This window comes from Bidens hawaiensis, unplaced genomic scaffold (genome assembly GCF_021521415.1).
Source record: "Bidens hawaiensis isolate Kalapana, Puna unplaced genomic scaffold, B.hawaiensis_p1.1 tig00010775_1, whole genome shotgun sequence".
NCBI lineage: Eukaryota > Viridiplantae > Streptophyta > Magnoliopsida > Asterales > Asteraceae > Bidens > Bidens hawaiensis.
In genome coordinates this window covers 712,482-737,301 of record NW_027491827.1, presented here as the reverse complement: position 1 = coordinate 737,301, position 24,820 = coordinate 712,482, and the positions used below count along the sequence as shown (strand labels likewise).

The 24,820-nt window shown below is 34.5% G+C and overlaps 1 protein-coding gene across 1 annotated transcript in view; it reads right to left on the bottom strand.

Annotated features, from left to right (window-relative positions):
* Positions 1-478: 478 nt before the first annotated feature.
* The window catches only part of LOC143536275 (clavaminate synthase-like protein At3g21360), a 43,022-nt gene continuing 18,680 nt past the window's right edge, over positions 479-24,820 (bottom strand). Inside the window, exon 3 of the mRNA XM_077030310.1 lies at positions 479-1,032. Coding sequence (XP_076886425.1) covers positions 672-1,032 — 361 coding nt within the window. The 3' untranslated portion in view covers positions 479-671. The remainder of the gene's footprint in view (positions 1,033-24,820) is intronic.

Genomic DNA, 24,820 nt, shown 5'->3' with positions numbered 1-24,820 from the left:
CTGTTGATGAACAGGAACACTGTTGCAGCCGGCCATACCTCCTTGGAAACCTACCTTCGGCTATAAATACTCCAAATGGTATGATCATCTAAACACATTACATTATCTTATATCATCATAATATACCTGATATCTGCTCTAGCAATCTCTTAATATATTTTTATATTTAAAGAGCAATCTAGTCTGATTCTCACGCCGGAGGGTGGTCACAAGGAGGAACCCCCCCCCTTCTCAGTGACGAGCTCACGGTGTCTGTTTTGCAGGTTATCAGAAGAACCATCTTCTAAGGGTCTAACCCCTCGTGGGAAACAGCTATCCAACCCCCAGGTTACCAGTAATCTGTCCGGGGCGGTTAGTGTTTCTTCACCAACCGTCTCGACCAACCCGGTAAGTAACTGGGACAGTTCGGTAGGGGTGTGCAACTAGCAGCGAGCGACAACATTGGAGCAGCAATAGCAGCAGCAACGGGTGGGTGTCAGCAAAGATTGGTTTGTATTGCAGAAGCACAAAATGTAGCATAACACACAAAATAAAATAGAGAAAAACACCGGGATATTTAAGGTAATATTTGTTTTATGTTTAGTTACCCTCAACCCGGATAAATATTTATTCATTACGTTGTAATAAAAGAGTAAAACGTGACGAATCAAATAAAAAGGACTAATCGGTCATCACTTGCAAAGAGATGCAAGTATGCGACGAGGCGGTATTAGCAGTGGTCGTCGGCCATGAAGGACCATCAGATTATCGATAAACATAACATCGCCATTCTTCCAAGGTATTGCGACAGATTCTTCTTCCAGGAATCTCATGCAGTCTTCCATGGCGTCATTAGGGACAAGCTCACCATTTCCAAGTTGAATACACGTCACATTATCAAAGGTTTTATCATCACCATTTACGGGACTAGTCAGATTATTGAACCAAGTTTTGACTTGTCTTTCCTTGTCAAATTTGATGGCCGGCATCGGACCCGTTATCATTTTCACTACGTTTCCCATCCATTCCAACTTTGTTCCTAGCTTTGCCGCCCTGTCAATAAAATATTATGATAATCAATGTTTAGATATTATTATGGATTTTTAGAAAATTTCGAATGTAAAACTTAAGTATTCGGTGGAAGTACTAAAAAAATATGCTACAAAGAACTGTAGTTCTATCTTTGAAGTAAAGTTTAGAACTTCTGAACCTAGCCTTCTTGTTATATGGAGTATCGTAACATCACTAACGTATATTCAGTCACTAGCTGATTTGGCTTAAAGATGATGTCCATCGTTATAGAAGATCTGATACAACATCAATTTTCCAATGCCGGTTACATTAGAGAATTTTTAGGAAATAAAAATGTGAGACTAACATTAAGACAAGGATTGGCCTACCACAAGAAAAGTGAAAAATCATATTTTCAAGTCATCCTAAATTTGACCAAAACTTTACCGTTTATATAATAAATAAATAAATAAATAAAAATCAACTTTGGCAAACCAAGTGTCTGGACCACCCAATCAAATACTTAATATTTGTTCCTTTAATTATACTCTAGACTAGATATATGCTTGAGTTATATGCCATTTTTATGTATTTTACCGCTATATAATATTGAATGCATGCTTAGCATTATATTCAATGGTGGATCTAGATTATAGTGGTTGGAAATTTTTTAGGTCGGTATATTTAAAGTTTTAATGGTTTGGTTCAGTCGTTTGGGTTGAGTTAAATCGGTATACAATTCTTTTTCAATACGATTCATTTGTTCCGGACGGGTCAAATTGGGTCAGGTCATATAAAAAATAACTAGCTAATTAAACAAAATATCATATAACAAAAAAAAAGGACGTGAAATGTAATATTTAGTAATAAAATGTTAGTTTTTGTCGTGACTATATATTCAATACATAACTTAAAAACTAGTTCATCTTCTTCCTTCTGTCAGTGTTCCTTAAAAAATCTCAATCTTCACTTTTCTCCATAAATTTCTTAAATCTCATAGGCATAATTTTCTTTCACGGTTATCAGAAATTTACTCATATATCATGTCTATGTATAGCCCTGCTTGCGGTGCGCACATATGATGTATAATATGTGTGAACCCTCGGGTGGGCAAAAGTGAAATTGCACTAATTTTGACGTTATTTTACTAATCTCGTGAAAATAACGTTAAAAGTGACGGACGGTTAATCAGGCATCATGTAGTGGCGTTGATAGCTGAAAGATAAGGGTACATGCACCGATCAGCCGGTGTCCCGATGATTGAGTGCTATGTGCCTTATGTCCAAGGCTTGATGCAAAACTACTATTGAGCCGGGGGTCTCACCGGAAGCAGCCTCTCTATCCCTATGGGGTAGAGGTAAGGCTGCCTACATCTTACCCTCCTCAGACCCTACCATAGCTTTGCTATTGGTGGGATATACTGAGTACGATGATGATGATGATGATGATGATGATGATGATATCATGTCTATGTAAGAATAATATATAATAATATATATTTATATATGACCATTATAATCATTTATATTATAATATATCAAAATAATAACTATACCTTATTATATAAGTTTGGTAATTGTTGATAGGCCATATTACGTATAATAACTAATAAAGGGTTTCCTATTGGGTCTATATATATAGAGAGAGAATAATAACATCATAATCTAATCTCACACACATACAATATTGTGTGTCTCCTCTCTCCTAAATGGGGTTCCTCTTAAGAACTCTAACACCATTTTTAACTATACATCCCAAAGGGAAACTCGATCAAGATGACAAGCATGTCGACTATATCATACCCCGCTGCGGTTACTACTCTTCATGCTATAACAGGTTCATAGGTTTAATATTTATCATGTTTTCTATTACTTACATGAAGAACTGATCAACATGTGGTATCAGAGCGATGTTGATTAATCAATTCTTCATGTTTTTCTTAAATCTGGAATTGAATCAGAAGACATGGACTAAAACTTGATAAACCCTAATTTTTTAGGTTTCTTTTTTCATGTTCTATTACGAAAACAGTATATGAAACTTTTAAAATCGCTAAAATTCATATTTAGTAAACTCTAATATTTTCGAAATCTGTTAATTTCATGTTTAAAGATTTCGATTCCAAGTTTTTTTGTATGTTTTAATTGTTAAAATTTTCAATGATGTTCTTCGTGTTCATCATTATTATCGAAAATTTATGCATATGTTGGTTCGAAATTTAGATTAAAATTTGTTAATGATTATTTAGGGAAATATATTTTCAAATCTTGGATAACTTAGAAGTTTTAATATTTTATTAAAAGATTTGAATCCTCTTAAAATAGGAAACAAATATAATTGTTAATCATTAAAAAGATTTGAACCAAATCTTATCATTATTAATTTAGTTAATAAAGATCATGGGTTAAGGGCTTAAACCAGTTTACGAGTTCACGGGTTATTTAAAAATTATGTATTATGGGCTTAAAGCAGATTATGGGTTCTAAGAGTTTATGGGCTTGGGTCATAACCCATAAACCCGAAAACTCACTAATATTGTAATCAACATTTTCCCGAAAACTCCATAAAATCATGTAAACACCCAAATATCGAAACCCCGCTAATAGCCGGAAAATGACGATTCACGGGAACCTAAAATTCTTGAGAACTAAGGTTTTACCGGAAACATAAAAATCCTTACCCCTAAACATTATTTTTGCTATTAATTAATTAAATGTTTTGTAAACACTTAAACGTTATAAAAATTTACAAAACTTAAAAAGGCTTAACATGAATAATTTTTTTATGTATCACTTCTACCCATAGGTGATTTGTTACATTTACCCTATCTTTCAAGTCTAATTAAAGCTTTTGTTAGTTTTGCCTAACATGATCAAAATGTCTCACTTCTGCCCAAAGGTGATGTGCTACATTTTAATCTAGCAAAACTAGCCCGTGCATAATTAAAATAATTGTCTCACTTCTGCCCAAAGGTGATGTGTTACAATTGTTTTGCATACATACTTAAATAAAATTTAATTCTGCCCAAAGGTGATTTATTTTTTGTTTAAGTAGAACTTTTAGTTATTGTCTATTAGTTTGATTTTAATAATAGACATATCACATCTTCAATAATGATCCTCACATTAATGATCCCCTCATTAATATAATGATCATAAATTTTAATCTGTATTATTTTAATATCCCATAACATTACTCACTATAACTTTCTTCTATAAATAACCATCTCATCTAAATCATCCACTTTAATATTAAAACATCATATAAGTTTTACGTCATAACGAGTTTTAATAATATTTAGCTCTTCTCAGTTTTAATTATCCATTAAGACATTATATGACTATCATACTGCTCTTTCTAATAACAATCATTCTATTGAAAAATAGAGCATAACAAATTGGATGAGTCAACAAAAATATCTCTTATGATAATGATAATCAAGAACTTATTTAAATAAATGTTATCACTAGAGTCATTCTTGATTTAGTTTTTTCTAAAACTAATCAAAATAATTCATAAGATGCATGCATTCCTTCTAGATTCTAACTATAAGGTTAAATGATATCCCTGAATACATCATAATGTACAATTTCATGACCCATAAAATTAAAGGTTCACACATAAAATAAGTACAATTTTATAGTGCATTACATACTAAAATTTTCAATAGTATAATTTAGTGCCTTAAGAATCAACTATAACACTCAGAAGTACCAAAGGAAAGTGAGTGTGTTGATCGGTAACATATGTGCTAGAAAGAAATGTCTGGTACTGAAAATAAGATGTTATTCAACTCACTACCACCAAAGCCTAAAAGATGATAGTTTTAAGGGTCATAGACAAAATACAAGTATTACTTGCAACTCTAAGTTCTCTAAGGAGAAGTCTCATTGCAAAAATATGTCATTAGATTAGGCATAAGCAACAAGACTATCCATAATTAAAAAGAACAACTGGCTAAAATTGATAGTTGTATATTAATGATATTTAAGTATGCTAATCATAATATTCCCATTAACACATGATTGGTTGAGTCTAGTTCTATATGTTTACCCGAAATCAACAAATTACTAACATGAGTGTTAGTGACAAATTTAAATATTAAGGTTATTAGAACCATGATTAACTTTCTTCTAATTACGCTTTATGATACCTTAAATATTCTAGAGATTAATCCGAATTTAGTATCAATACTTAAGCTACATTATGACAGTTAAGAGATTTGCATAGCCAACATAAAGTCACTCTTACCTTAAACTCTTATATTATTTGTTATCAATATCTGGATTGAAACATTTATAAAATAGAATTAGATGATACTACATACTTTCACAACTTTTGTTATCACACAAATAAGAATTTAACAAAAGACAAAAGAGACTTATAAAATTTATTCATTAAAACCAAATTTTATGAAAAATCATGACATGGTTGATGAGGGTGAATTTCATCTAATATCATTCTTAGTGATTTTAATCATGTGTTAGATGCCCTAAATATTAATTGGCTTAAGGAATAAGTATGGGTCCATCGTAAGTTATATTTTACTGATATTCGTGGAACTTACTTAAAACGGAATATTCAGACATAATTTTTTTATCATTTAAAAAAAACTATTTACTTGTATCTAATTTGAATTCTGTGGTCCATAGTTTTAAAGAGATCCATTCATAAATACATAATACAATTTCTTCTAAATATGTCCCTAAGTTTATTATGACATCTGGACGTTATTGAAATCAAATCATGTCTAACATATATATGAGAAATTCCCACATCACGTACGTCATTGAAGCTCCTTATGTAGTTTTTCTAGAGATATTAAAGATTAGCGGGAGCCTTAATTGTCTAAATCATAACTTACAAGATTTGCAAGATGTGGGGGGAGTGAAAACTTGATTTTATCTTAATTGCACCTCTTGTACAAGACACTGCTCCATCACAACACTATTTTATCAAAACTTATCTCTTAAAATTTACTACTACTACTCTTGCAAAAGTTTCATTGTTGCTTAAACACGACATATTCAGATTTCTTAATAAACTAATCCTCACCAAGAGAAACTACGACTTATATTATTAACTTGTTTCTCTTTTAGAATCTATTGGTCTTTAAATATTGACCATAAGCATGTAAATTTCCTAAAGGTTTCTAAGGTCAGTAGGAGCAGTAAAAGTCTTTATAATGACTTGTTAGAAGTACAAGAGGCGGGGGGAGGAGAGTTATTAAATTTTACTCCAAATTTAACTCCAATTACACCTCTTGTACACCATACTACACCAACTCTTACACACTTAGAATCCTGAAAATGATAGCAACCTAACCAAGAGCTAATCCTTAAAACCGAGACTTTAAAATTGCCCAATAATCAACTCAGGAGGCCATCTAGGTTTTAAAACCTACTAAAATTGATGACTATGTAACCTCCCTAACTAAAGTTGAAATGGATGTTGTAAAGTGTAATGATCCTACCCCTTATAATTAAACCATTAACATTAATCATAATTGACTCCATAAGTCATGCTAACATTTTGAGATTTGGTTGAATCACCTAAGAGTGTTCATAACTAAACTGAATTCCAATACGAAATGTTAAGACATTAAGAAGCACGATTGGTTGTTAAAGGTTATATTCAAGGATTAAACAATTTTTAAAGAATCTTCTTACCTATATTACAAAAGATTTCTTTAAAGGATCATTATTGTTTTAGTAGCTTATACTAGTTAAGAGTTACATTATATGAACATTAAAACAACTTTCCCTAACAATCGACTTACATAGCTATATGTTCATAAAACAACCTAAAAGTTATAAACCGAAGGTCAAAGAACATTTAGTCTATAAGTCAATAAAATCCATATATGGGTTAATGCAAACATTAAAATGTGATGAAATCTTTATACAATTATTTTCATTAAAAACCAAATGGATTAATGTGCCTACCTCAAGATGAGTGGGAGCAACTAAAAACACACTTGTCCTTATATAAATGAGTATACGTTACATAAGTCAAAGCATTGTTCACACACTTTGATATTATAGATCTTAAAGATATTTCTTATACATGTAACAAATAATATTGCACTACTTTAGTGTCACACCCTCAAAATCCACTAACGGAGTTTTACCGTCAGAGGGTGTGAACTAACAGGATCGGAATCATTAGTTATAATCAAACCATAAAAACGTTTAAATAAAAATAAGTGCAGAAGCGTAAAACCATAGAAACCAATGTTGCGTCACGCAGGACGACTTAAAAACCCAATGATAACAGTTTAAAATAAGTTTGCATAATTAAAAGTGTTTCAAGCAATGCATGATCCTAAACCGCGCGCCCGCCTCGGCTACCTGAGAATAACATACTAAAAGTGTCAACACGGGGTTGGTGAGTTCACAAGTTTATATAAAATAAAGCGTTTTGCGTTAAGCGTTTTGCGTTACCAGATAGTGATATGTCAATTATATATCTATAGGTAGCTAGCCTATAAAACAAGTATTACTAAGTGTTCGACACCGAAGCTGACTGTTTATCATTTGCCTTGCCACCAGGTCTATCCCGACCATGGTATGTGTTTAGCCAAGATTACACCCACTCGACCTCCAGTCGAGTTTAGCGTTGGGTGGGGTTCGTCAAACCCAGTAGTACTACTCAACAATGACTCGCTATTATCCAATATTAAACGGTTCGATGTGAATGAAGGACTTTAGTTAACGCGTTTGCCACTTAGTCTTTACAAGTGATATATAGTCTATATTAACAAAATCTTAAATGCGTTTTCGGAGTATGTTATCTCCCCAAGTGAAAAGCGTTTGAAAACAGTTTAAAGGGGTAAGTGAAACTCACTGTTTGCGAAGAATTCCCAAAATAAATCACCAAGTGATGCGCGTCACAGAAAACTCTCTCTAGCGTTCTAAAACAACAAGGAGATTTTCTAAGTATCGGAACTAATATCGAGTCTCTAGAGCCGGCACATAATTCCTAATCACAAGATACGTTTCGTGTTTGTTTGTGAATCGTGTGTGACTTAACGAGTACATTTGTGATACGATACGTGTGTGAACAATTATTTACGTGTCATGTATTAATAACGTATATCACTAGCAACTATTCCCCGCAGGGGCAATTTGGTCAAAATACCACACTTATTTAGCAAGTATTCCCCGTAGGGGCAATTTGGTCAAAACATAACAATTAACTAGCAACTAGCACTTTTCATGCATTTTCACAAAGTTCGGCAGTTAACTTTACCGAGACAGAATTCTACTTGAAAGATTATACTATTCCACCGATCATAGCATCTCAATTAATTCATCAAAAATCATCACAAAAGCATACATGTATTAGGTTTCCAGAACATGTTTTATTTTATTTTTATTCCACATAGGTTTCTCACAATGATCAAAACATTACAGCAAACTCATAACAGTCAAATTCATGCGCAACAGAATGTTATTTGAAATTCCCGTTAAATGAAATATCCAACAGATGCAAGACCACTTGGGTTAGGTTCCTAACTCAACAAGTCAACTTCCAGAAGTGGAACCAACCCAATTGGTCTCGTAGTTCATGAGATATAATATTTACAAAACAACCTAACAGCAGGTCTAACAACTCAGCTTTGCACAACGTTTTTGTAAAATCATAAAGGTTAACTTTTACACGTCCAAAAATTGCAAATTTATATTATTTAGAAACTAGACTCAACCTAGTTTACTGTAGTATCAATAATCTCAACCAATTCTTACATTAACATTTAGTTACAGTTGTCTAATCATAACTTACAATCTGTCCAGTACCAGTTTTGACCTTTAATCGCATTTAAATCGTTTGACCAACCAAAGCACCTCCAAATTAGGCGTGGTTGGACTTTCTGAAAACTAGACTCAGAGTACTACCTTGTAGACTCATAATTAGCTCAGTTTGCTTATATACTCAATAAGTTACACACCGTTCAATTTTAACAATCACTGCTGTCAAACTCAGCAAGCATAAACAATCATCTAACATGCATCCTAAGCATATGACATAACTCAAAACACGCAATAAACATTATTAATCATAAAAATCAGTAGTAACCCTTTAGGGTTTACAAACAATTAATGATTCATCAATCTTTCACCATTCAAAATCACATATGACTATCAATATCAATCACTAACACATAATTAATCATCCTCTAGCCATAATCAATCATAAAACACTTAATATATGATATTCAATAGTTAGGGTTTCATATATATACCTTAAAAACGCAGAGATAACCAAGAGAAACGCGAGAGGTGCTTAGAAACGAGTGTAGGATGCTTCAATTGTGAAAACCAAGATCAAACAAGGGTGGTATGGTGGTGATGTATGGCTGCCGATCGCAAGAGGGGAGGGGGGTGAGGTGCTGTCGGGTTTTTGAGAGAGAAAGGGAAAGAGATTAGGGTTTTTGATTTATATTATTAATAATAATAAGTTACATCAAGGCCCCTACACTTCTAAACATTATTTTTCTAGCTTAATCTAAGTTGTTTGCATCTTGAGTTAACGTTTTAAACAATATTATCACATAACACATAAGTCTAACACATAATTATCATATAATTATTGTTTTGACGTTTTTCGTTTATTCACCAATGGTTTGCGTCAATTCGTTTGCGTTTCGGTGCAATTCCCGAAAGACTACACATGTATTAGGTGTCAAGCGTCATTTAAACCCTAGTTTAAATGTAATGAGGTGTGCGTTATAGATTCAATGATCTTTAAGTTTGAATTGGGGGAGTTGAGTTAACGGAGTTAACCTGAAATTGACGATTGTCACATTTAGAGGAAAATAGGATCATTTATATTATTTCCTTATGCTTCATTAAGTAGAAGCCTTTTGTATGTTCAAGTCTATACTCGTTCAGATATTACTCATAACTGCAAGACACTAGATATGTCTAGATTAATGTGAAGCATCTAAAAGAGTATTATGATATCTTTAAAGAAACGAAAGACTTAATTTAAAAGAAGAAGTGTTTTTTTTAAATATTTAGAGATTTTTATATAGCAACATAGATATTACATCAACATAGCAGGTAGGCGGGTAACAAGCTGCGCCGCCACCCCTTTCTGAATTGCAAACCCTAACCTGCTAAAGACATACCCCTGCCCCTTTGGAGTCGACACATTGCTATGCACAACCCGTTGGACCCTGGTTAGGAAACGGATAGCTTTATGTGCTAAGGAGCCAAAGGTATCAAAAGCCAGAGGGACAAAAACATGTTGGTTCTCTTCGCAGGCTTTAGCATGTTTCTCCACCTTCTTCGTTTCAGCCCTTTTCATTGCTTTCCCAGCTACAAACCCATTATCCCTCAAACTAGCTAAAGGAGATTCCCCTGTGAGGTCACACAAGCGTGTTTTCCCCCGGCCCAACCAAAGACGAGCAAATCTGCCGGTCATAGAGTGGATCTCCCTTCCGTGGGGTCAAACCGGTAGATTAATCTAAACTTTGTCATATTCAGATATAAGAAAATGTAATTTTCGGGATATATTCTTATGTCAGTAGACAAATCTATCTCATGGAGGAGTCATAATGAACTAATAACAACGATATAAGTCATAACGACATGATATGTTGATTAATTGCAACTCTCGTTGTCAATAAATGTTGTTGAACATTTATTAGTGGACTCATAAGTTTTATTAAACTCCATATAAGTTATATATTGAAGACTTATTGTGATAAAGTCAGCTACCATGTTTTCTCAAACAGTAACAGTCTAAGAGGTGTTGCATTAAATTTTGTTATGAAATTAATTATTCGTTTATAAACGAATCAAGGAATCTAAATTTTGTATTGAATACATTTATGATATGCTTAAGGATCCATTAACTAAAAGTCTATCACCCATAAGTCTTATGTAAGCGCTTAATTATTTAGACGGGATTACTAATGACTATGCATAATTGCGTACCGTACTATGAATGACTAATTATAATTTTCCTCAGTTTTGATTTTGTATGTCTCTTAATATGTTCTGCATGCATAATGTCATATAGACAAATTATAATACAAATCAAACGAAATGAAGGGCTTACTTGAAAATTTTGATCATAACTACTTAGGTTTTAAATAAGGACTGCAATATCATTAATGAGGGTCTTGAGCTGATGTTCAATTCAATGACTGCATTTCTCTGCTGCAGTTTAAGTTTAAAGCTAAAATGAGTGTTAACTCCTGATCAACTTATCTAATACTCATAATAAATTATTACTCGGCCAAGTGGGGAAATGTAAGAATAATATATAATAATATATATTTATATATGGCCATTATAATCATTTATACTATAATAGATCAAAATATTAACTATACCTTATTATATATTAGTTTGGTAATTGTTGATGTGCCATATTACATATAATTAACTAATAAAGGGTCTCCCCTTGGTTGTATATATATAGAGAGAATAATAACATCATAACCTAATCTCACACATACAATTTTTTATGCCTCCTCTCTTCTAAACCGGGTTCCTCTCGAGAATCCTAATACCATCTTTAACTATACATCCTAAAGGGGAACTTGATCAAGATGACAAGCATGACGACTACATCATACCCTGCTATGGTTACTACTCTTCATGCTGTAACAGGTTCATAGGTTTAATATTTATCATGTTTTCTATTACTTACATGAAGAACACAGTCTAATAAATTAGTTTGTTCGGGTAGGGTCACAAAATCACATATTCATCTAGCTTTTATTGTGTTAATAGAAATGTATACACAAAACATGCATTAAAAGAATTATTAAAAATCATCTTAATAATAATAAATATTAAATAGTAAATAAATTAATTAAATAAAACAAATAAACGACGGATAATTTGTTAATTAATCTAATGAATCAAGATAGAAAAAGACAAATAGATATGTCTTTCACTGATACTTGTTTATACAATAGACCTTCTTTATCATATCGCAAACTGTCACACTAGTATCATTTCTAGAGATTATAAATCGCCATCCTTCACTCTAGGACCAACATGGATCTAGCATAATATTGGTAAATTCATGCTACTAACAAAGGGGCGTTCTTCATTCGGTTTTAAACGGATGAAACCGAAAACTGAATCGAACCGAAATGGTTCAAAACTGAACCAAATTAAATATTTGGTTTTTGTTCAGATCGATTAAGCAATAAAAATGTATATCAGATAATGAATATTTAGGTTATATCATTTAGTTAAATGTTCAATTCCAACTTTATTCCAATTTTATTTAGCCCAATCCATTTCAGTGACAAATAGTTGTATGGTTTTTTGTTTTAAAAAGTTGCTTGGCTTATTCAAAACCAAACCGAATTTGAATTTGGTTTGAATTTCTTCAATCTGAGCCTTAATATTTCAAATTAAACTAACAACCAAACCGAAATGATAAACACCCCATACTAAGAAAGTTTGATTAAAGACGAACCATGCTAAGTTGGTAACCAAAAAGCTTTTCAATGGGAAGTCACCTGTTTCAAGTTTCTTTTTCAAAACAGTGTTGGTGAAAATTTTATTTGTCAAATTTGTATTAGTCAAAACGTATGTTGGTGGAAATTTTATTTATTAAATTTGTATTAGTTAAAAAAGTATTTATTAAAACATTGTTGGTTACCTTTTCCTTTTAACTAATTATTATTGTTGTGAAATGGCAACATATATTAGTGTTCTTGGCTTCTTTTTCTTATGATGTTAAAGGTTCAAGCAGGAACGGTTTTGAGAAAGCAAAAAAGTAGGGTCTTAGACGGAATTTTTTTAGGCCTTAAGTAGAATAAGTATTTTTTTAGGTTTAAACAATATAATTTTTATATATTTTTACTTGGTTATAATTTGGGTTGTGTAAAAAACTTTTGTATAAAAATAGGATTAAACATGTTTCAAATGACATTATAATGCATAACCTTTTGGTTGAGAGTAATACTCATTTGCCACTAAACAAAACTAGTGTTTATGTAATTGAGTTTAAACATTAAATATACATATTGTATTTAATAAAAATACATATAATTAAAAAAATCGGGCCTAGCGGGGTGTCGGGCCTGTGACCGTGTTCAAGTTCCATAGTAGATAATGATGTAAACTTAGGAGCAAGTTTAGTAGGTTTGTGAGCAAGACATTTTATATAAATCTATATTCAAGTTTGCTATGATAGGGATAAAGGAGACAATGTGAATGGGCAAATCATGACACACAAGTGAGTAGGTCGTAAATTAGCTTTCATCTTTCATACTCATTAAATAGTGTTATCGAAGAGGTGATTGAAAGTGAAAAAATAATCATTCGATGGATGGAGTGAGTTGGAGATATGTTATTGGTTTAATAATTAATTAAATATTTTTAAAATTAACAAAAACCGTAAACACAAACAAACAAAAATGTTATTAGCTCCCGTGACTAGTATAGCGATAAAGGGGCATTGCTCTTTTTATAGTGTTTGGCATTGATGTAAGCCAACGTGGGTCACCTTCACCTCTTTTTTTTCATTCCATTTCTCTTTCACTTTATTCTCTCAACACCACCTGACCACCACCACCACCACCACCATCACTTGACCACCACCTTACCACCGCCGCCACCACCACCTGACCGCCACGGCCAGCACCATTTCCACGACCACCAACTTTGTTGCGCGCCGCCATTACCACCAATATTTGCGTCAACACCACCATCACTACCTACCATCGTTACAACCACCTGACCGCCAACGCCATTGCCACCACTACCTCCATTAGCGCCACCACCACCGTCACTGCCGCTACTACAATTCTTGCAATCACATGATTACATGTGCCACCATCATCACCACCGCTCAACCGTCTCTTGCAAATCTTGCAAGTTATGATTAATACACTTAATATTCCCACTCATATTTGAATATCCATGAAAGCTACATGAGAAGTTTCAATGATGTGCGTGGCGTGGAACCTGCCGTTCTTACGTTAGGCTTAATTTGAATTCCCTAACGTTTAGATGCTATAAGAAACTTTAGGACATATTTAGAAGAAATCATATTAACTATATTTGAATGGATCTCTTTAAGACTGTGCACCATATAGTACAAATTAGATAAAAGTATATAGTCTTTTAAATGATAAAAGAATTATGTATGAATATTCTTTTTGGAGTAAGTTCCACGAATGTCAGTAAAATATAACTTACTATGGAGCCATACTTATTCCTTAAGCCAATTAATGTTTAGGGCATCTAACACATGTTTTAAAAGCATTAAGAATGAGAATAGATAAAAATAATTATCATCATCATCATTGTCATCCATGTAAGGATTTCTCATGAAATTTAGTTTCAATGTATGAAATCTATATCTCTCATTGTTCGTTTGTTAAAATCCTCATTGCATGAAAAAAAAAGTTATGAAAGTGTATAGTATCATCTGTTTCTATATTATAAATATGATAGTGTTGGGTCACACTTAACGGTTTACTTTTATGCTATTGGGCTTACTTTTGGGATATTATATGTAAACCGAAATCCATGATTTTGGTGGGCTTAGTGTATGTTTGGGCTTAGGGTTAGCATGTATATATATGATGTATTTTGGTTGTATGGTGTTGGTCGTTCACGAGAGAGAGAGAGAGAGAGAGAGAGAGAGAGTGAGACGAGAGAAGTATAATCATATTGTAATCATTTACAAAGGGCTTAAGCACCCGACGTTATAAACGTGTGTTTTGAAGCATTACGGTATTGTTATTGTGTTTATTTTCTTTATATTGAATCCATTCGTTGTTAGATTTCGCTTAACAACGAGTTTACTTGATATCACATTGAAAGATCCTCTCACGAGACCTACAATTGGTATCAGAGCCTATAGACGTATTCTAGGCTCAGTTAAGGTGATGTCATTGATTCAAAAGGTAATTTTTGAATGATAATTGATTGAAGATTTCTGGAAATTGAGGAACAGTTGTTCTTCGTGCTCATAGGGGTTATTGAGATAATTTTGGAAGGATTTGATTTGATTTCTGCTTTTAAATTCAAATCTCATTGTTTTCGGGATTCAACTTGATCACCAAGTCAAGATTTCAGTGAGTTCTCGGCCATTTGTGAGGGTTCTCGGGTTGTTTTAATCATTCTTGGTGATTCTTGTTAGGTTCTCAGGCAATCCTGATCGTTCTCGGCCAACATTCAGTGTTCTCAGGAAGCTTTGGGAGTTTTTGGTTACTGTTCACTTGTTTTCGGTCAATAATCATTGTTCTAGGGAAGTTTTGGGCGTTCTTGGTTGATTTTCAAGGTTCTCGGTTGACTTTCAGGGTTCTCGGGCTTCTGTTTTTTTTTTTGGGCTTTGAGTTTTCGGCTGGTTTTGTAGCTTCTTGGCCTCTGTCTTATTGGGCTAGATTGGTCTTGAATCATTTACTTGGACTATTTACTTGGACTAGAGTTTAAGAATGGACCAATTAACTAATACATCTTCAAATGCTGCTCTACATCACGAGTTGGACTCCATCATGGGAAATGCTACTCGTGTAACCCGCTTACTGTCTCATGACGGGTTCGCCGAGTGGAAGTTCAGATATGAGAAATATGTGAAAATGAAATATGCAAAGATTTGGAGGAGCATCATCCGGGGACCTCAAATTTTTACTTATCAAAGAGAAAATTATGATATGTGGTCGTGAAACCTGTCGAAATGTACGTCGACACAAATTTTGAGAAAATTGAAGAGGATGAAAAGGCTCTTGCTACCTTAACAATGACACTTTCACCTGAAATTGCCTTGAGATTCAGAGAGCTACAGTCTGCTAAGGCATTGTGGGAAGCCCTTATTGAAGTGTATGAGGGAAATGAGGATATGAGAAGAAGCCGACAAGATCTGTTACGACAAAAGTTTAACATGTTCAATCATGTCCTAGGTTAGTCTTTGGAGACACAGCTTCAGAGATTTATATCACTACACACTTAAATGCGATCCGCAAACATAAACCTGACTTCGGTTGAAACAAATAATAAGCTGGTCAGCTCACTACCACAAAGCTAGGACATGAATGTTGTAGTGATTAAGAAGACAAAAGATCTAGCCAGGCTAACCCTGTCAGAAGTAACGGCAATCATTAAATCATGTGATATGGATGATAAACAGCGTCAGCATGCTCTTTTTTCTTGTGAGATGATAAACATTGTCTTGTGAGATGATAAACATTGTCCAAATCTCTATGTTCAAATCCTCTGAGGGTCAATATGCTTCTAATAATGTTCTCATCTCACAAGACAATTTCTCTATGTTCAAATCCTCTCAGGGTCAGTATGATCAACCATAGCAGTCTCAAAACAATTTCTCAAAGTTAAAGTATGCTCAAGGTCAATTCACTCAGCCTACTCCCGTGTTCTTTCAACAACCTGCTTCTGCAACCAAGCCTCAATCAACTACTGCATCCTCTAGTCAGTCTCCCACCCAGGTTCCTACAATTTTAAAAGAGACTCAAGAAAACATTGCCTTGATGGTAGTATTTATGAACTGCTACAAAGCCTTTCTTGCTGGAGATCTGGTTCAACCTGTTGTAGTTGCATAGCTAGATCAAATCCATCCTGACAATGTGGAGGAAATGGATATCTCTTGGCAAGACATGACAGTGTTTCGAGCGAAGAAGTTTACCAAAAGAATAGGCAGAAACAACTGGAATGTGCCATCTAACTAGAAGGTGGAATTTAACAAAGATACTCTGAGGTGCTATAACTGCCACGAGCCGGGTCACTTTACTCGTGAGTGCACGAATCCAACCAAGGAGGGAAACAGAGAAAGGGTATTAGTTCCGGTGAGTAATGCAATAGGAGATAATGCAGCTTGTTCAAATGACAGCGAGCGGGGGTTGATAGCTCAACAATTTTCTTGGAATGACCATATGACAGCTCTCAACATCAGCAATCAGACTGCTAATTTTGCCCGGATTGATGTTGCTGAAGAAGAAAACGATGCTGAGGAACAAGTTAAGGATCTTCAATTTGCATTCATGGCCTTCACCTCTTCCAGCTCATCCGAGGTAAGTTCCAAATTATGTTATCAGTCATGTGTTAATAAGTTAGATTTATAAAAATTTCACAATAGTAATCTGATTAGAGAAATGGAGGGAATAAAACATGAAAACTTCACTCTTAAGAAACTAGAAAAGGCTTTGAAAGAAAAACTATTGGCACAATAAACGAAATTCTCAAAACTTCAATCCGATTTTAGCATAAAACGTTGTCACTAGTTAGATGTTAAACAAAGAATTGCTGAGCTAGCCGCTGAGCTAGAAGCCTCTAAGTTGAAGATTTCTAAGTTAACTTATAAGTTTGAAAATGCTGAATTTGACTTTAAGAAATTCGATGTCTCTAGTACCGTTGTTGAGTCAATGATTGAAAAGCAATTAAAATGGAAGAAAAACAAGGGTGAGGGTATTGGGTATAGTGTGGTTCACCCTCCATATAATGACAACTACACTGGGCTTCCTCTTACTAAAAAAGAGGGAAACATGGAAAAGTTTATTAGTATGGTAAGCCAACTGCAAATGGCAAAAGTGCTCTTGGTTCAGTAAAAGCTACTGAATCAACCTCAAGAGTGAATGATACTAATGTGTTTACTTCACGTGCAGATGAAGTAATTGTTGAGGATTGGACTGATGAGGATGGTGATTTGCCTTATTTGAATAATAAAGACATTAATTCTAATGTTTCATTTAATTTGCTTGTTTTGAACTCTGTTGCTACAAATGTTTGTGCGGGCTCTATTTTTTAAGAGCAAAGACAATCGTTTGGTTGATTCTGTTAAAACTTTTAAAAAGGGTGGTGTGGTTATCTGATAAAACTAAAAGTTTGCATAAATCTGTATCACCTACGTTTGTTAAAGAAGGAAGTTCATGTACTAATAATTGTGATAAATCAAAGGCTAAGTCAAAAGTGGGACAAACTGGCTCACATAACAGAACAAGACCAGGAACTGACCATAATAATTTTTATGTTAAAAGGCAAATATGTTTTAATTATGGCATTCCTGGTCACATTGCTAGAAACTGTCTACACCGTCCTTATGTCACATATTATGGATATCATCAGAGGAATGTGCCTCGAAATACCTTCTATAAGTTTAATTCTAATAAATCAAGGTATTATGATGCAAATCCCTCTAACGGTGATTGGAAAAGAAACACGACTGACAGGTTAAGCTCTCATCAGACCAAGCGTATCATGTTTTCAAAAGCGTGATGGAAACTCAGTTTCGGTCCCGACACCCAAGTCGGACTCTGGATCGAAATCGTCTTGGAAGTCAAAGTCAAATGTGTTTTCTGTCTGCAAACCAGAGACAAAGTCAACCGTTTATGCTAATAACAAAGTTTTAAAACCCAAATATAAATGGATGCCCAAATCTCCGATGTCCAAGCCATCAAAAACATCCTACTCAATCTTAGATAATCAGGAAGACATGTCATGGCAACCTGTGACACGCTTAGATAAATCATGCTTACCAAGCACTACTATGGGCTGGGTACTAAAAACTAATTAATCTCACACATCGTGCAGGACAACTTTGGAGGAATATCATCATACCTTGGTATGTTGATAGTGGCTGTTCTAGGCACATGACACGAGACATCTCACAACTACACGCCATTCAAATTTTTAATGGTGGGTGTGCTTCCTTTGTAGGAGGAGAAAAGGGAAAGATTACACAGAAGGATACTGTAAGTAATGGTGTTCTCAAATTTGAAAATGTTAACTTTGTTTCGGATTTGAAACACGGTCTGCTCAGCGTCTCGCATATCTGTGATAATGGTTTTGCAACTCATTTCACTAACAAAGAGTGTCTTATTTTAAAACCTGGTATCATTATACTAGAATATTGGGTTATTGTTAGATCACAAAGAAAAGATAATGCATACGTGATCGACATGAACGAAAATGTTCCAAATGAAATCACCTGTTTATTTTCAAAAGTGTATGAACATAATGCCATGCTCTGATATCATCGTCTTGGTCATGAAAACATTAAAAACTTAAACCGTTTTGCTAAAAACGATATGCTGCGAGGTTTGCCAGATAAAGATTTTGTAACAATTGAGAAATGTGTAGCTTGTGATTTAGGCAAACATCATCGTAAATCTCAAAAGCCAAAACCGGTTAATGCTATTTCCTCGGTTTTTCAGTTGCTTCATTGGATTTTTTTGGTCCGCTTCATGTATTGAGTCTTTCTCGCAGTTCTTACTGTCTGGTTAATACTGATGACTACTCACGTTTTACTTGAGTGTTTTTCTTGTCAAAGAATAGTGAAACTGCATAATTGATAAAACGCTTTGTGGTGCTCATGGAGAATCAACTCAATCTGAAGCTAAAAGGAATTTGTTGTGACAATAGCACAAAGTTCAAGAACTCAATGTTGATAATTTTTGTGCCGAAAAGGGAATACTTAGACAATATAGCTCAGCTCGAACACCACAACAAAATGGAGTTGCTGAGAGACAGAACAGAACTCTAATCGAGGCTACAAGAACTATGATGTGTGATTCGAAGCTACCTTTGTTTTTCTGAGCTGAAGCAGTCAACACCGCCTGTCATGTTCAAAATCGGGTGCTGATCAACAAATCACAAATGAAGACTCCCTATGAAATTGTTTATGGTCACAAGCCCATTGTTGCACACTTTTGAGCTTTTGGATGTTTCGAGTTTGGAGCTAAAGTTGATGATTTCTATTTTGTTGGATATTATGGTCGCAATGCTTACTGATTTTACAAAAAGACAACGAAGCAGATAATGGAATCTTATGATGTGCTCTGGCTAGAGGAGAATGAAAATGATGCTCGTGTTGGTCCTGACTGGTTATTCAATTATAATGAATTGTTTAAGCCATTTAATGCGTTTCCGGTTGTTGATGCAGAAAACTTAGGTGCAGGATTTCAAACGAGGTTGATGAAGAAGACTATGTTTTCTACAAGTCAACAGGAATGTGTTACTGAGACTGTGTCTTCATAAGAATCTCTTGAAGTATGTGAACTACACAACACTAAGACTTATGCGGCCGATGGTTCATCTGTTATATTGTATCTCAATTAACTTGTGTTTTACTCACTCAACCTCGTGTTGACAAAATTATATGTATTTTATACGTATTTGTAGGTCATTGTGTGAATTGATTATCAGGAGTTGTTGAAGGGTTTAGGATTGCTATGTTAGAAGAAATATTATCAAAAATAAATGAAGACTTATTTAAATTTGAATTATTTATTTTGTTGCTTGGATTGTGTACTTTATTTTATTTGGAATTGTTTGATTATTTGATTTGAATAGATAGATATTGTCACTCTAAATTATTGCGTGATAGTAACTTGAGAGCTGTGAGCAATCAGGTCACGGCCCGACATTTCCCCCTTAGGTTGGGGTGTGACAGATTGGTATCAGAGCCAGGTTTAAGATAGGTCGTTAATGGTTCCTTAGTAACATACTTAGGAGCCCCATACGTGCTTATCTGATTGCCTTGTGTGTTCAAATTATTTGTTTACAACTTTCTTAGATAATTATTTAATTATTGTTTATTATTATATTGTCATGCACACACACAACTCCGAGTCTATGCCTCACCTTCAAAATCTTTTTCTTATTTAATTTAATTCAAGTAGTCTTTTTATTTTTGAGATATTCCTTAAGAATTCGCTAGTGTTGTTTTTACTCCCTCACCTTAGGGCTAGGTTGTGTGACAATTTCTGTAGTAACTGGTAGGGGGAGAGAACTGTGAGTCGGGCCTTGGCAAACCGGTTCCGAGAACCCAAGGTAAGACGCTTTCCTACCAGGAGGATAACCTAACCACAGTAATCGATCTTATAGGCCAAAGTGGGACACAATTTTCATTTGACCGGCAACCTAGGTTCTTTGTTTTAAACCGAATTCACGGTGATTCGTGGCTAAATTCGGTCTTTTCCGATTATTGTGTTTTGTTATTTAAATGGTTGGTTGGGTGAAAAATCCATGAAACCCATGGGCACTCCTGCTACCCATTTCTCCACTTATTTTAAATATTATGTTTTTTGTTGGAGTAGTCATATGTGGTGATTCACGGGATATTCCAACTACCCGCATATTATTTCGTTAGTTCGTTATTTAGTTGGTACAATTAAAATGACATGGAACGCTCATGGTCCATCCAACTCTATTGTATTGATAATTCGTTAATTAGTTGGTACAGTTAAAATGCCATGTAATGCTAATGGGCCATCCAACTCAGTTGTTTTTATTTGTTAGTTCCTTGGACCATTTAAACTGCCATGAAAAGCTCATGGGAGGCCAACAAACAAACTTTGTTTCGTTAGTTGTTAGATAAGTTAACTTAATCAAATAAATTTTACTATTAAACTGACCTCATCTCCACATCTAATTATCACTCATTAATCGTATTCACTACATAAACTCATAGGTATTTATGCATTGTACCCCTTATCTTACAATATTTTACCTTTATTCCTCATATAATGCCTTCACTAAGAAACTACCGTCGTCACCAACGTTCATCTGGTTCTCACGATTGCCGCCTGGCTGCTAGAACCACCAAAGCGTTTGCGGCTGCTATGCCCACGATCATAACCCAAATCCAAAGCCTCAACTCTAATGGATTTGCTACTTCGGCTGCACCGAACAATTATAAATTTCGTAACTTTTTGAGTACCAAACCTACTTCATTTCGTGGTGAAGAAAATGCCACCAAACTGCTATAATTGTAACATTTCGTTTTTCGTTTTGTAATCGTGACCCGACCCGATCCATACCCAGTTTCGTATTCGGAAAAAAAAATCACACTTTGTGTAAGTTTTAATCTTTGTTTATTTATATTATTTATTCTTTTATAAATATCTATGATTAATATGCGAAAAAGACTCTAAACTATCTTATTAACCACTTTTACACCCACCACCATAGAACAGGGACCAGATTGAAAATAATATTCAATTTTTTTACTCCTCTTCTCCTTTTCCCGTCGCCCGTCGCTAGCAAATCCCCCCCCCCCCTAACACATATTTCTTGAACCCTAATTCACATACTGATTGACGAAATTGATGTTACCATATCATTCCTGACCATTAACCGCGTCTACCGACACCCTAAACTTCGTAAATTATTACCAACTGACAGCTTTGACTCGTTTATCAAGACACGGCTCATTCGATCCCCAAAACGCTTTAAATACACGTCTAGGATGCAATTAAAACTGCACACACTCACCTCGACCTTGTGAATCAAAACCCTAAACTAATTACAACATACAAGTTCATTAATTTCAGTTTTGATATAAATCTTGAGCCGCGGAACCCATCTCGTTGTTCACCCTCAATTCGTCATCAATTACAGTAATTAAACATTGTGTTGTGATCGTTTTTAAGCAACAATCCTTAACCTTAACTTAATTTCAATCAACACCAAACAATTAAATGGATTGGATTTATAGGGTTTTAAAGTCAATTGGGGAAGAACAGGACCATGTGTGTTTATCAATTTCCGTTTTCAGTTATAATACAAATCAAGGCGCTGGTCTGATGGCCAGCACGTGTTATGTAAAGCTGGAGAACCAGCCTGGGGCGCGGGTTCGAATTCCCCAGGCCCGGTTTTTGGGTTTTATTTATTTAATTTCATTTTCTTACTATTATTATACATACGTAACATTTAAATAAACTATGTTTTGATTAACCGGACCCCGAAACAACCCATTTATTTACATATTATATATATATATGTGTGTGTGTGTGTGTGCATATTTGCTTAAATTTTATAATTGAGTCCATATATAAATATATAACTTTACGCATTATACGCATACATTTAATAACTAAGATAAAAAAATATATAATAATTCTTTTACGACTCTCGCTAACGAACAAAAGTATACTAGATATTCAAAATATTTCATTTAACTTTTTCGATAATATATACATATATTATTAATGTCTACCTTATTTATGTAAAAATTAAACATAAAAGAAATAATAATAATGATGATAATAATAATAATAATAATAATAATAACAAAAACGTTAATGATTATAACCACAACCACCATATTAATATGAAAATAAGACTAATAACCCATCAAGACCCAAGATCCGTCATATTATTTTGTCATTTATATTTAACTCATGTTATCATTAACAGCTAGGGAATATTTGTCGGTGAACCTTGAGTAGCTTGACCGTTTTCATTCTAGTTCTTTTTTTATTATCTCGTCCTCACTTAATCCACTTGTTAAGGTAAGTAAATTCACATCCCCCTTTTTTACCATTTTACATTTTTGGGGGCGTTATGCGTTCACAATCAAACTTACGATAGATTTTCACTACGATTCCAATATATGCGTTTATTGAAATTGCTCTATTAGTTGATACGTGTGAATGTGACTATGTGTTTACTTTTGTTGTGGTGGTTAGTATCTAATCCTCATTCTCATCCTCATCCTCAATAGTATGGTCATACGCCATTGAAATAACTCGTTATCAATATGATTTGGGTGAAAAGACAACTTTTACTTATTGTTATACTAGTTGTAGTTATTTACAATTATCGCATGGAATTGTATTTTTAAATATTATATATACACAAAACCGTGATTTACTTGCTCAACTTTATATTGATAAATATATATATATATTTTTTCATGCATGACGCAGGTAGCTTTATTGGATGAATCAAGTATTGAAGTTAGATTATACCTTAGGTTGCTATAATGAATGAAGAACACGTTTATTATAAGTTATTTATGATTTGAATATTTATTTGTAACAGTTTTCTTTTAAGACAATGTTTGTGCTTTTGAAATTTGATATATGAAGGAGTAATTTAGATATTGACACGTGTATTTTACTTAGTGTCTTTTGAGCTATGATACAATATTGTCGCGCCCCGTCATGTTTCGCCTTAGGTTGGGGTGTGACAATAATGGTTTGAGAAGATGGAGAATGTGTTCATCCACTGTGAATATCTTGATGCCAAAACGGACTAAGTTCACCTCGAGCTTTTTCGAGGACCGAGCTATCACATGGTGGAATGCCTTGAAGGCCGAACAAGGAGCTGATTTGGTTGTAGCCATGCCTTGGGAGGACCTCAAAGAGGCAATGAAGAAAGAGTTTTGCCCCGAATATGAACTTCAAAGGCTTGAGGATGACTTTTGGGAGCTCAAGAAAATTGGTGGCGATAACACCACCTATTCTAGCCGCATCCATAAGCTTAGCTGTATCGTACTTCACCTTGTAACCTCCGAGAACCGCGGCATTCAGAAATACATTCGAAGACCATTTTTCGTGATGACGTGGTGATTCGTGACCCCTTAACCATCGGTGAGGCTATGGACCTAGTTGCTTACCTCACCGACAGTCATGTTAGGGATGGAACCTTGTACCGCAAGAAATCCAAGCCTAACCCGACAAGACTGAAACCGATTCATCCTTTGATGCTAAAGCCGAATCCGAACCCCGTTCAACAATAACTTCAACATCAATCACAACAACAAGCGTAAAACCAACCATCAAAACTATGATGTTAACCAACCTCCACCAAACCCAAATGCCCCGAACAAAAGAGTCTACGTTGGACCTCATCCTCTATGTGCTAAATGCAACCATCATCACCCTGCTCAATCCCCTTGTTGACTATGCAGCCAATGCAATCGTTATGTCCACCTTGCTAACACTTGTCGTGTCCCGCCTAATGCACAAGTCATCCCACAACAGACTACCCCTCATGCTCCACCCGGTGTTCCTAATATCTGTGCTTTCTATAATTGTGGAGACCCAAATAATCTCTGCAACACACGTTCACAACTTATCCATGCTCATCAAGCTCAAGCTATGACT